The sequence below is a fragment of the Littorina saxatilis genome, linkage group LG1, assembly GCF_037325665.1.
Source record: "Littorina saxatilis isolate snail1 linkage group LG1, US_GU_Lsax_2.0, whole genome shotgun sequence".
In the NCBI taxonomy this organism is placed as follows: domain Eukaryota; kingdom Metazoa; phylum Mollusca; class Gastropoda; order Littorinimorpha; family Littorinidae; genus Littorina; species Littorina saxatilis.
In genome coordinates, this window is record NC_090245.1 from 97992896 (window position 1) to 98006818 (window position 13923).

General features: G+C 39.1%; 1 protein-coding gene and 1 long non-coding RNA gene across 2 annotated transcripts in view; one reads left to right on the forward strand and one right to left on the reverse strand.

Annotated features, from left to right (window-relative positions):
• Positions 1–698, forward strand: part of LOC138946980 (uncharacterized) — a 63916-nt gene extending 63218 nt beyond the window's left edge. Inside the window, exon 2 of the long non-coding RNA XR_011449502.1 lies at positions 220–698. This is a non-coding gene — a long non-coding RNA (uncharacterized lncRNA). The remainder of the gene's footprint in view (positions 1–219) is intronic.
• LOC138946917 (AP-5 complex subunit beta-1-like) overlaps positions 1–13923 on the reverse strand; it is a 76256-nt gene that overhangs the window by 39856 nt on the left and 22477 nt on the right. The window contains exons 5-7 of the mRNA XM_070318321.1: positions 7254–7529; positions 6184–6258; positions 4704–4841 (exon numbers count right to left, since the gene is read on the reverse strand). Of these exons, the coding sequence (XP_070174422.1) occupies positions 4704–4841; positions 6184–6258; positions 7254–7529 (489 nt within the window). The remainder of the gene's footprint in view (positions 1–4703; positions 4842–6183; positions 6259–7253; positions 7530–13923) is intronic.

A 13923-nucleotide genomic window follows, 5' to 3' on the forward strand; every position in this document is an offset into this window, starting at 1 on the left:
AATGAGCAACAAGCTTTCTGTCATAACAATACCTTAGTGTAATACAATGAGCAACAAGCTTTCTCTCAAAGCAATACCTTAGTGTAATAAACAATGAGCAACAAGCTTTCTCTCATAACAATACCTTAGTGTAATACAATGAGCAACAAGCTTTCTCTCATAACAATACCTTAGTGTAAAACAATGAACAACAAGCTTTCTCTCATAACAATACCTTAGTGTTTGTTTGTTTGTTTATTTGTTGCTTAACGTCCAGCCGACTACGCAGAGCCATATCAGGACGAGGAAGGGGGGGATGAAAGGGGCCACTTGTCAAGCGATTCCTGTTTACAAATGCACTAACCCATTACTTGTGTCCCAGCAGGCTTTAGTAAAACTAAATTAATACCTACTGGAAGATTACCAGTTTCCAGTATGTTAAAATAGGCTTAACCTATCTACTGCTGGACTTACATCAGAACACTAACAGATTAAACTATACATGAATCGCGAGACAAGCGGCAAGAGAAGAGATTTTTTGGAAAAAATACAGGTGAATGAGCAAGAAGGCAGAAAAAAGAAAAGAATTCATGAAGAAAAAGAGAGCATGACAGGAAAGAGGAACCAAAAATCTACCTAACAGCAAACTAGAAAGCTCCTGCGGTTCCAAAAACAGGAGGGGCCTTTAATTTCATAACCGCAGTGCCCCACTGCGGGAATACCTTAGTGTAATACAATGAGCAACAAGCTTTCTCTCATAACAATACCTTAGTGTAAAACAATGACCAACAAGCTTTCTCTCATAACAATACCTTAGTGTAAAACAATGAGCAACAAGCTTTCTCTCATAACAATACCTTAGTGTAAAACAATGAGCAACACGCTTTCTGTCATAACAATACCTTAGTGTAATACAATGAGCAACAAGCTTTCTGTCATAACAATACCTTAGTGTAATACAATGAGCAACAAGCTTTCTCTCATAGCAATACCTTAGTGTAAAACAATGAACAACAAGCTTTCTCTCATAACAATACCTTAGTGTAAAACAATGAACAACAAGCTTTCTCTCATAACAATACCTTAGTGTAAAACAATGAACAACAAGCTTTCTCTCATAACAATACCTTAGTGTAAAACAATGAACAACAAGCTTTCTCTCATAACAATACCTTAGTGTAAAACAATGAACAACAAGCTTTCTCTCATAACAATACCTTAGTGTAAAACAATGACCAACAAGCTTTCTCTCATTGCAATACCTTAGTGTAAAACAATGAGCAACAAGCTTTCTCTCATAGCAATACCTTAGTGTTATACAATGAGCAACAAGCTTTCTCTCATAACAATACCTTAGTGTAAAACAATGAACAACAAGCTTTCTCTCATAACAATACCTTAGTGTAATACAATGAGCAACAAGCTTTCTCTCATAGCAATACCTTAGTGTAAAACAATGAACAACAAGCTTTCTCTCATAGCAATACCTTAGTGTAAAACAATGAACAACAAGCTTTCTCTCATAACAATACCTTAGTGTAAAACAATGAACAACAAGCTTTCTCTCATAGCAATACCTTAGTGTAAAACAATGAACAACAAGCTTTCTCTCATAACAATACCTTAGTGTAATAAACAATGAGCAACAAGCTTTCTGTCATAACAATACCTTAGTGTAATACAATGAACAACAAGCTTTCTCTCATAACAATACCTTAGTGTAATACAATGAGCAACAAGCTTTCTCTCATAACAATACCTCAGTGTAAAACAATGAACAACAAGCTTTCTGTCATAACAATACCTTAGTGTAATACAATGAGCAACAAGCTTTCTCTCATAGCAATACCTTAGTGTAATACAATGATCAACAAGCTTTCTCTCATAGCAATACCTTAGTGTAAAACAATGAGCAACAAGCTTTCTCTCATAACAATACCTTAGTGTAATACAATGAACAACAAGCTTTCTCTCATAACAATACCTCAGTGTAAAACAATGAGCAACACGCTTTCTCTCATAACAATACCTTAGTGTAATACAATGAGCAACAAGCTTTCTCTCATAACAATACCTTAGTGTAAAACAATGAGCAACAAGCTTTCTCTCATAACAATACCTTAGTGTAATACAATGATCAACAAGCTTTCTCTCATAGCAATACCTTAGTGTAATACAATGATCAACAAGCTTTCTCTCATAACAATACCTTAGTGTAAAACAATGAGCAACAAGCTTTCTCTCATAACAATACCTTAGTGTAAAACAATGAGCAACAAGCTTTCTCTCATAACAATACCTTAGTGTAAAACAATGAACAACAAGCTTTCTCTCATAACAATACCTTAGTGTAATACAATGGGCAACAAGCTTTCTCTCATAACAATACCTTAGTGTAATACAATGGGCAACAAGCTTTCTCTCATAACAATACCTTAGTGTAATACAATGAGCAACAAGCTTTCTCTCATAGCAATACCTTAGTGTAAAACAATGAGCAACAAGCTTTCTCTCATAACAATACCTCAGTGTAATACAATGATCAACAAGCTTTCTCTCATAACAATACCTTAGTGTAAAACAATGAACAACAAGCTTTCTGTCATAACAATACCTCAGTGTAAAACAATGAGCAACAAGCTTTCTCTCATAACAATACCTCAGTGTAATACAATGAGCAACAAGCTTTCTGTCATAACAATACCTCAGTGTAATACAATGAGCAACAAGCTTTCTCTCATAACAATACCTTAGTGTAATACAATGACCAACAAGCTTTCTGTCATAACAATACCTTAGTGTAATACAATGAGCAACAAGCTTTCTGTCATAACAATACCTTAGTGTAATACAATGAGCAACAAGCTTTCTCTCATAACAATACCTTAGTGTAAAACAATGAGCAACAAGCTTTCTCTCATAACAATACCTTAGTGTAAAACAATGAGCAACAAGCTTTCTCTCATAACAATACCTTAGTGTAAAACAATGAGCAACAAGCTTTCTCTCATAACAATACCTTAGTGTAATACAATGAGCAACAAGCTTTCTCTCATAACAATACCTTAGTGTAATACAATGAGCAACAAGCTTTCTGTCATAACAATACCTTAGTGTAAAACAATGAGCAACAAGCTTTCTCTCATAACAATACCTTAGTGTAATACAATGAGCAACAAGCTTTCTGTCATAACAATACCTTAGTGTAAAACAATGAACAACAAGCTTTCTCTCATAACAATACCTTAGTGTAATACAATGAGCAACAAGCTTTCTCTCATAACAATACCTTAGTGTAAAACAATGAACAACAAGCTTTCTCTCATAGCAATACCTTAGTGTAAAACAATGAGCAACAAGCTTTCTCTCATAACAATACCTTAGTGTCATAATTCCTTGTATTCTTAAATAATAAAATTAAACAACATGAACAATACATTTTTGCTTCACACGTCACCAAAGCTTCAGTAACCTTTTCAAGAGTATAATCCTTATTTGCTACAAATACGAGACGTTCTGCATGTTATCTCCCTACATCACTTGGGTTCACAACGTTCCAAAGGGCTCAGTTCAGTTGCCTGACATGACAGCTACATAACACTCAAGGATGGTACAGTTGAACCCCCCTTTATAGACCTACAATCTGAGAAATTCAGGTCCCTAAAAAGAAGGGAGTCTTAAAATGGGGATACATTTACAGAGGTTATGGACAAAAAGTCTAAAAAAAAAGCAAGGTCTTACAGGGATGTTCCTTGGATTTTGTCCTTATAGGACAAATGTCCTAGCCTTGCTGAAAGTATAGGACATTTGTCCTGAACTGTAAAAAACAATCGGTCATTTCACGTGGAAAGAAATAAGCCGTCCACATCCTCCTTTGGTACACGCACACTGTGACACACACCAGAGAGAGAAATATATTGTAATTGTATTCCAAACTTGCCTTCTTCTAGTTCTTGTGTGTGTGTGTCTCTCTCTGTGTGTGTGTGTGTGTGTGTGTGTGTGAGTGTGTGTGTGTGAGAGTGTGTGTTTAACAGAAAGCAAAAGATCTCAGGTAAAGAAGAAGTCAAGGTCAAAAATTAAATTGAGTACATACCGATTTACTGGAACTTAGGGAAATATGCCAAAATGAACCTGGAATCAGCACTCTCTTACACACATCATACTAAAACAAAGCAAAGACACATGGTGGTGTCGTCGCCGTTTTTGTACTCACAGTCACAGTGCCAGTGGGTCCGGTCACAGTCACACTTGACGACTGATCATGATCTGATTGTCGAAAACACACCTTGGGTTGGTCCTTTTCCGGTTTCAATTTCTTCGCAGGCGGCATGATCGCATTCGCAGTTTCTAGAATCTATACAACCGGAAGTTGAACTTTCGGAAATTCTTAAACTGCGCGGTCTTCAAACGGCGAAGTTACTAAACCAAACAACAGAAGACGTTGCTTCGGAGATTAGGAGACGTATCATCTGATGCCTGATCTAAATAAACGGATCAATGTTACCATGTCCGACGTGGCAATAAAACGATCGGTCAGTGTCCGTCTCTGACATAAACTTATCGGACATTTGTCCGCCAGAGACACAAGGTACCGGTCATTAGACCAAGGTATCCGGCCCAGGGCCGAGGGCCGACCCCTGGGAACATCACTGGTCTTATATTTAAAGCAAGGTCTTAAAATGGGGGGTCTTAAAAGGGGGGTCTGCACTGTAGTGTAACTTTACCTGAAGGTATGCCTTGATCCACTGCAGTATGAGGAGACGCTGTGCCGGACGCAGGGTCAAGATGTTGACCCCTGACGTCAGGCGCTGCAGCAACTGGCTTTCCTCCTCTGCCGTCAGAATCTCCCCTTGAAACGCTTTCTGTTGGACACAATTTGAATCTCCCATTGAAACTCTTTCTGTTGGACACAATTTGAATAAGACAATTTCCTGTGTTAAACGTTTGGAACACAGTGAAATAGAAAGCTGTCTATAACGACCACCTAAGGGACCAACCAGAAATGGTTGTTATAGACAGATGATTGCTATGGAAAGGTGAATTATACGAGACAAGAAGGGCAAAGCCCATACAACTCACATGCTTGACCTTGACCTTTACATGACCTTGACCTTCAGGGTCAAGGTCAAATAACTAAACCTAGCAATGACATCATACACTAAGAACTGCTTTACACATTTTTCCTACCAAAATACATGTGACCTTGACCCAAGGTCAAGGTCATCCAAGGTCATGCAACACAAAGCTGTTAATTCAAGACATAGGAAGTACAATGGTGCTTTTTGGCTCTTTCTACCATGAGATATGGTCACTTTTAGTGGTTCACTACTTTATTTTGGTCACATTTCATAAGGGTCAAAGTGACCTTGACCTTGATCATATGTGACCAAATGTGTCTCATGATGAAAGCATAACATGTGCCCCACATAATTTTTAAGTTTGAAACAGTTATCTTCCATAGTTCAGGGTCAAGGTCACTTCAAAATATGTATACAATCCAACTTTGAAGAGCTCCTGTGACCTTGACCTTGAAGCAAGGTAAACCAAACTGGTATCAAAAGATGGGGCTTACTTTGCCCTATAAATCATATATAGGTGAGGTATTGAATCTCAAAAACTTCAGAGAAAATGTGAAAAATAGCTGTTTTTTAGGCAACATTTATGGCCCCTGCGACCTTGACCTTGGAGCAAGGTCAAGATGCTATGTATGTTTTTTGAGGCCTTGTCATCATACACCATCTTGCCAAATTTGGTACTGATAGACTGAATAGTGTCCAAGAAATATCCAACGTTAAAGTTTTCCGGATGGACCTCCGGACGGACGAACGGACGGGGGGGGCGGACGGGCGGACGACTCGGGTGAGTACATAGACTCACTTTTGCTTCGCATGTGAGTCAAAAAACTTGTCAGGGATCCTTCGCAATGGTCGTAATAGGCAGGTGGTTGTTATCAGAAGGTGGTCACCTTGGCAGGTTCAACTATATCATGGTTTTGATGACGTTGTGCACCCTGTTTCAGTTGATCACTAGCTTGGAGCAGAACTGACTCCAGGATATTATTATTCACTCTCCGTCCTCTTGCGTGCTAAACTAATCTCTTGTGTCTTTTATGTATCCTAACTAGGATTGGCCAGAATTAGGACAGAGAAGGAAACGGTATAGGTACACCACCGAAAAGGACAGAGAAGAAAAGAGTAGCGGTACCTGTATGTATAGAACGATGTGCAGCATGCAGGGGTCCACACTGGTCAGGTTCTGTAACATCAGGGGCTTGAAGATCTGTCACACAACACGTTGACATTATGTCATTATCCTAAATACATGAGAGACCACCCATGACATAACTAAACCATATACTCACACGTTAAATTAGTACAACACTGGATACAATAAAAAGACACCAACCGAGACAAAAATACTGCATATTTTGCAAGATCACAAAACTAAGGGAGAGATTTCTTTCTTTCTTTCTTTATTTGGTGTTTAACGTCGTTTTCAACCGTAAGGGAGAGATAAACAAGAGAAAATATGGTCAGCCCAATACAGTGGAACCCTCTTTTAAACAAGAAGAGCAAACGCTCGATCGAGTCACTTTCGCAGTTCTGAATATTATATGAGGCATCAGATGGACAGGAAGAAATTGCTATTCACAACACAATGAGTCACGTTCACATAAAATTTGAGCCCGGTCACTTTTATAGTTTCCGAGAAAAGCCCAACGTTAAGTTGTGTGTTGCCGAACAGAAAAGGCTAGTTATCTCCCTTGTTTTTCTGATAACGTTCGTAAAAGGCTACAGATGTAAATACTTTGATGTAAAGAATAATCCTACAAAGTTTCAATCACATCCGATGAACTTTGTCAAAGATATAAAATGTCTAAGTTTTCCTTTGACGCTGACCTGTGACCTTGAAAAAGGTCAAAGGTCAACGAAACCATCGTTAAAGTGTAGAGGTCATTGGAGGTCACGACTAAACAAAATATGAGCCCGATCGCCGGCCGGACGGACAGACTAACACTGACCGATTACATAGAGTCACTTTTTCTCAAGTGACTCAAAAACAAACAATTTAAGACTCCCTCCCTTTTACTTTTAAGACCCTGTTTACTCAGACTTTCTGTTCATAACCTCTTTAAATTTACCCCCATTTTAAGCCTCCCTCCTTTTCAAGACTAGATTTTCTGAGATTTGTGGAGGTCTTCAAGGGGGGTTCCACTGTATCGGATTCCACTGACGTTACACAGACAGACACTGCCAAAGGAATGCAGAACGTACGGATGGTGCAACATGCACAGTGGTTTTCACCAGTTCCATGACGGACAGCACAACGGGCCACAGGCCTGAGGGTGTGAACAGGAAAGCATTGTCCATCAGGAATGACAGAGGGGGCACAACCTCGTCTGCAGGAATACTGTCTGCGGGAGTGCTGTCCCCTCTGGCGGAGAGGTTGGTGAGGACGGTGGAGAGCAGGGTGGCGTAGTCCTGAAAGACGTGAGTTCTCTCCTCTCGCATCGCTTGCACCAGGCGGTCTTTGTAGCGCGATAGCAAACCCTGCAAAACACATTAGCAGTAGAGTCAAGAGACATAGTTCTTGAAGCATGAAAAAGAAATAATTTACAAACCTTGTTTGCAAATGTTTCTTCCATCGTCATACTATACAGTGGAACCCCCCTTTTGAGACTTCCCCTTTTGTAAGACTTTGTTTTCTCAGACTTTCTGTTCATAACCTCTGTAAAATTACCCCCATTTTAAGACTCCCTCCATTTTAAGAACTTGTTTCCTCAGACTTTCTGTTCATAAACTCTGTAAATTTACCCCTAATTTAAGACTTCTTCCTTTTTTAGGTCTTAAAAGGGGGGTTCCACTGTAGTATTGTGAAGAGACAAAGCTATCAAACGTTGTGGTCTCAAAGCATGAAAAAGAACAAATGTACAAAACTTGTTTGCAAATATTCCTTTCATTGACATCTATATATGACTAAGTGCCAAAAGGTGCTCACAGAACAGAAGACGACTTTGTTTTACAATAAAAATGTTTCTAAAAACGTGTGTCTGCTGAAAATTGGTGTGTGTGTGGATGAATGTGCGAAGAGATAGTGGACATAATTTCGTGTGTCTGACTTGAACGGTTTTGAAGTTATCTTTGTTTAAAGTCAAAAATAACGCCAAAACCGGCCATCTGAAAAAGGACATCGTGATACCTCGTGTTTTGAATATGCCACAGAAAAATAACAAGAAGCACAAATGAATTGCATTTAGTTTGATTGAATGCCTGAAACATCGCTTTACAGACGAGACCAAACGTCAAATCTAAATCTCGAGAGAATTTTTTTTTTTCGATAACCGAATTTTAAGGTGTCGCACGCAAGATGATTCGTCATCACGGCATACATTTTTCAATCGCAGATATTTACTAAATTTCTTTTTCAAAAACTCTGGAATTGATGTCGACACGTCAAGCGATAACGGTGTATCAAACTGCTGTCTTTCAAGTAATCCAGCAAAGACTGCAGAACTTTTGAACAGCATTTTTGAAAACGATTTGAAAATTTCGTCATATCTTGCGTGCGACAAAATGTTCGGTAATTAACGGTTATTTTCTTTTAAAAACAAAATTTACATGTACAAAGATCTACTTCATTTACGGAACCACGTGACACATTCTGTGTTCAAAATTTGTGAAGAAATCACGAACCACGATTGCGCTATCAAGTGTTGAAATTATGTCGTCAACATCTTTTCAGATCTTGCGTGCGACACCTTCTTGCGTTCAACATAAAATGTCACTACCTTATCGAGTTTAATGGGTAAAACTAACTATTTGTTGTCTTAGTTTAATCTTCTTAATTAAAAGCGTAATAAAACCGAACTTCTAAGATGAATTTTAATTGAGATTAGCGAAAGAGCGGGCACGCAAGTCGACCTTAAAGTAAAAGAATGATAACACGAGCGTTTGTCGTGTTGTCTTGCGTGCAACACATTGTCCAAAAAGGAAAATGTATATTTTTCTCAGACGTTTTTTAAGTTGAAACCTTGAAACTTCACACACATTTGGGGTTTAATCGCCCCCATGCATGGTAAAAGTCTTGTTGACCCTTGTCAGATTTCAAGGTCACGGCTGGGTCACATGTGGTTCAGAAAACGGATGAAACATATTTTTTCAGAGATTTTTGAAGCTAGAACCTTCAAACTTCAAACAACGCTTTTGCTTAATGATTGTTCAACATGGAGAATTCAAGGTTGATCATTGAGAAATGTGAAGGTCACAGCAGGGTCTCGTGTGGGTAAAAAAAAAAAACATAACCTTTTTCTCAGAGTTTTTCAAAGCAAGAACCTTGAAAGTTCACATCTTTGGGCTTAATAGCCTCCATACACGGTTAAAGTCTTGTTGACCTTTGTCGAATCTCAAGGTCACATGGGCAAATCAAAAACACGAAAATGCATCATTATCTCAGTTGTTTTTAAAGGGAGAGCCTTCAAACATCACACAACTCTCAACTCCGACTTAAAGAAGTTAAGGTAGATCCTTGTCACATGTCAAGGTCACAGAAAGGTCTCGTACGGGTAAAGCAAACAAAACAAACAGATAATATTCATTTTTTCAGCTTTGTTGTTAGCTAGAATAGAGGCACATGCCACCATTCCATTCAACATGACTCATAGAAATGTATGATGTATGACGTAATTGCATTGTGTGTAATGACGCGGCTGCCTCTGTAGTTATTCCAGCCTTTGAAGAAATGGCGTTTTTCCTTGCTTGGACACATTTTTCCTTTTCTTGGATGTTTCCGGAGTTTGGGTGAGTTTGGTGTATATGGTTGAACACAATTTAAAATTTGCATAAAAGTGTATTAAAATAAACAGTGGTAGCCAGTCTCATCTGTTGTGTCGACAATTTAATCTCTTTTGTGTGACCTCAACTTGACCCCTCTGAATGCTCTCAATCATGGAAATTGACCACACTTTGATTATAACCAAACAACATCAAAACTTTGGAATGTGTGAAGTTTCAAAGGTGTTGCTTAAAAGGCGTTCGTGAAAATGACAATTGTATGTGTCTGACTTCAATGCGACCCCGCTGCGACCTTGACGTTTGATTTTATCAACCAGACTTTCATCATGTGTGAATGACTTCAAACACTATAAAACTAGTTGAAGAAATTGACAATTTTTCAAAGTTTAAGCCAGATGGCACTGCTGTGACCTTGAAATTTGACAAACATTAACCAGGCGGTCACCTTTTTTAGAAAATATCCTTAAAGGATCTTTAACCTCACTGTGACCTTGGAATTTGATGAGGTTTAAAGGCACAGTAAGCCTCCCGTAAACCATCACAGAGCTCCCCGAGCGTCTAAATACAGTACAAGCATACTTCCATTTGAACGCTCACCGAACGGGAACATCCTGGCTGCTTTCTGTCGAGCGTGAGACATTTTCAAAGAATTTATTTTCGTAGACTTGTTCCGTTAACAACAACGGCGCCTCGTTTTTGCGCTAGACCTAACTTTTAAAATCTAAATAATAAATTGACAGCTTGTTACACAAACATTCTTTAATCATAAAAGAATTCGTTTTTCATCAAGACAAGATCAGAACAATTCGAAGTTGTGAAAGTTTAAAAAAAAGAAAAGCCCGGAAGCAGGGTCACGCAAGGGTCGTAGCAGACGACGGCCGGTTTATCAGTGCAAATCGCCGTTCCTCTCAACAGTCAAAAGCCATCGCTAGAGTTCTTGTGAACCACAGCCGTTGTTTCGTGCATAAAAAAAACGTGCTATTGTAGATAAGCTCACGTCGAGTCGCATTCAAATGACTAACTATGACGACTGCATTGTGAAAAGGGAAAACTGGATCACACGGGTTCACGATGGCTCAGGGGTAAGATAAACCACGCAAAAATAAATTCTTTGAAAATTGTTCGCTCTTTACGGAGGGCACCTAGGATGTTCTCAATTGGTGAGTGTTTAAATGAAATGGTGTTTGTACTGTGTGTAAAAGCCTGACCGTATCTGTGATGGTTTACGGGAGGCTTACTCTGCCTTTAATTTAACTTGCGTAGTGTGCCAAGTTTCAAGGCCCTAGCTTCAAAAACATATGAGAAAACCTCATTGAAAAATGTATATGTTTGACCTCAACGCGACCCTGCTGTGACCTTGACTTTTTCAACCAGACTTTAATCGTGTGTGAACATTATACACTAGAACTGTGTGTATTTTCAAAGCTCGTGCTATAAACGCGCTGAATAAATTGAAAATATTCCACATTTGGACCAGATGTGACCCCGCTGTGACCTTGAACTTTGACAAAGATTAACAAGCAGGTCACTTTTAATGAGGTTTTATAAAAATGCTGAAAGTATGTGAAGTGTGTAAAGTCTAACTGATCTAGTATTAAAACATGTAAGACGTGACAACGACAATTTTCCAGTTTGCAAAGGAAATTTAACCTCGCTGTGACCTTGAAATTCAATGTTGTTTAATGTGATGTGCACCATACCTGGAGGTCATTATACTTTGGTTGTGTGCCAAGTTTCAAAGCCCTAGCTTTAAAAACGTGCGAGATAACCTTAATGCTATGACTCAGTGCCGTTTTGAATGATATAACGAACAAAATTATCGTTATTTGTAAAATCATTTGGGTAAATTTATCTTTTCTTTTCGTAATTGGGTTCCAGCATCTGTTGTCTTAACAAAAATCACAATATCAGTCGTGTTTGTCAACTTTTATTTTTTAGCCCCTTTGTCCGCTTTTCGTGCGCACCTTTTGGCACTTAGTCATATATATACGACTAGTGTCTGTCTGTCTGTCTGTCTGTCTGTCTGTTCGCGATGCACGGCCAAAGTTCTCGGTGGATCTTTTTCAAATTTGGACACCGTATTCAGCTACACCCCGGACACAACCTCATCGACGAGATATTTCAACACGTGCGATTTTTTTTTGTTGTTGTTGTTGGGATCCACTACCAGTAACTCTTCCTTATCTTCTCCAGTGTTTTCAGCCGCGATTATCTCCCTTCCTCCGTGTGGCGTCAATCCATATTCCCGTTACTACGTTACTATTTTTAGAATGTCACGATTGCACCCGTAAGTTGTTCTTACTGTAAAGAACGATGTGAATGCGTGATAAATTGTGTAAAAAATTCCATCTCACACGGCAGAAATTAATATGTAAATCGCCGTGAGCTCTTGTGAGAAACGGCGATTAATAAATGTCCATTATTATTATTATTATTATTAAAAGTAAAAAGGTCGAATCAATTTATAGCCACTATATACGGCTTCTGTGTGTGTGTGTGTGTGTTTGTGTGTGTGGGTGGGCAACACCTGTGGATTGTAGAGTTCTGTTTGTGATGTGGTCTAGCGGAATTGGTGTGTCAGTATGTTCAGGCCTTCCTTCGAGAAGCCATAACAGTTAATCTCAATCCCGTTTGAGTGGACTTCGCCTTCAAAGGTGATTGTGGTGTTTAGGCACTCGGTTACATTTGGCGTCGTCGACAGCGATGGGACTCGACATGAAATGTTCAGGCCACTGAATCATTTTTGTGCTGTTCCCATTCCACCTGGGAGTGACCTAAGTTCATTCAAAGGGGGTCGAGTGTGACAGGGAGACTACCGTCGCCCTTCACAGCAGACTCTGCAGAGTTGTTCGCCTTAGAAGTTGTGGGCTTTCCTTGCATGTACCCGTAAGTTGTCCTTACTGTAAAAGTGAAAAGGTCGAATCAATTTATAGCCACGCGAAAAATCCACTGTCATCTATCTCTATATATTTATAGATATAGATAGATATATACGGCTTCTGTGTCTGTGTCTATGTGTGGAGGCAACACCTGTGGATTGTAGAGTTCTGTTTGTGATGGGGTCTGGCGACTTTCATCTGTCTGTATGTTCTGGCATTTGAGAAGCCATAACAGATAATATAGGGCTTAGAAATAAGCTCTAAAATTATCAATCCCGTTTGACAGGACTTCGCCTTCAAAGGTGATTGTGGTGAACCGCCACGCTGGCTGTCTCTGTCTCGCGATTCACCCCGGCGAAGCCGGGTATTCCTCTAGTAGTATATAAATCAATCAGTTCTTCATTTTTGTCTAGCCACAGCAATTGCAGTGTGAAGTTACAAAAGAAAAGAAAACAAGAAGGGCAAAGCCCATACGACTCACATGCTTGACCTTGATCTTTACATAGCAATGACATCATACACTAAGAACTGCTTTACACATTTTTCCTACCAAAATACATGTGACCTTGACCCAAGGTCAAGGTCATCCAAGGTCATGCAACACAAAGCTGTTAATTCAAGACATAGGAAGTACAATGGTGCTTATTGGCTCTTTCTACCATGAGATATGGTCACTTTTAGTGGTTCACTACCTTATTTTGGTCACATTTCATAAGGGTCAAAGTGACCTTGACCTTGATCATATGTGACCAAATGTGTCTCATGATGAAAGCATAACATGTGCCCCACATAATTTTTAAGTTTGAAACAGTTATCTTCCATAGTTCAGGGTCAAGGTCACTTCAAAATATGTATACAATCCAACTTTGAAGAGCTCCTGTGACCTTGACCTTGAAGCAAGGTAAACCAAACTGGTATCAAAAGATGGGGCTTACTTTGCCCTATATATCATATATAGGTGAGGTATTGAATCTCAAAAACTTCAGAGAAAATGGGAAAAATGTGAAAAATAGCTGTTTTTTAGGCAACATTTATGGCCCCTGCGACCTTGACCTTGAAGCAAGGTCAAGATGCTATGTATGTTTTTTGGGGCCTTGTCATCATACACCATCTTGCCAAATTTGGTACTGATAGACTGAATAGTGTCCAAGAAATATCAAACGTTAAAGTTTTCCGGACGGCCGGACGACTCGGGTGAGTACATAGACTCACTTTTGCTTCGCATGTGAGTCAAAAACCCAGGGATACATGAGTAAAAGAAATGTTTTGTTTGG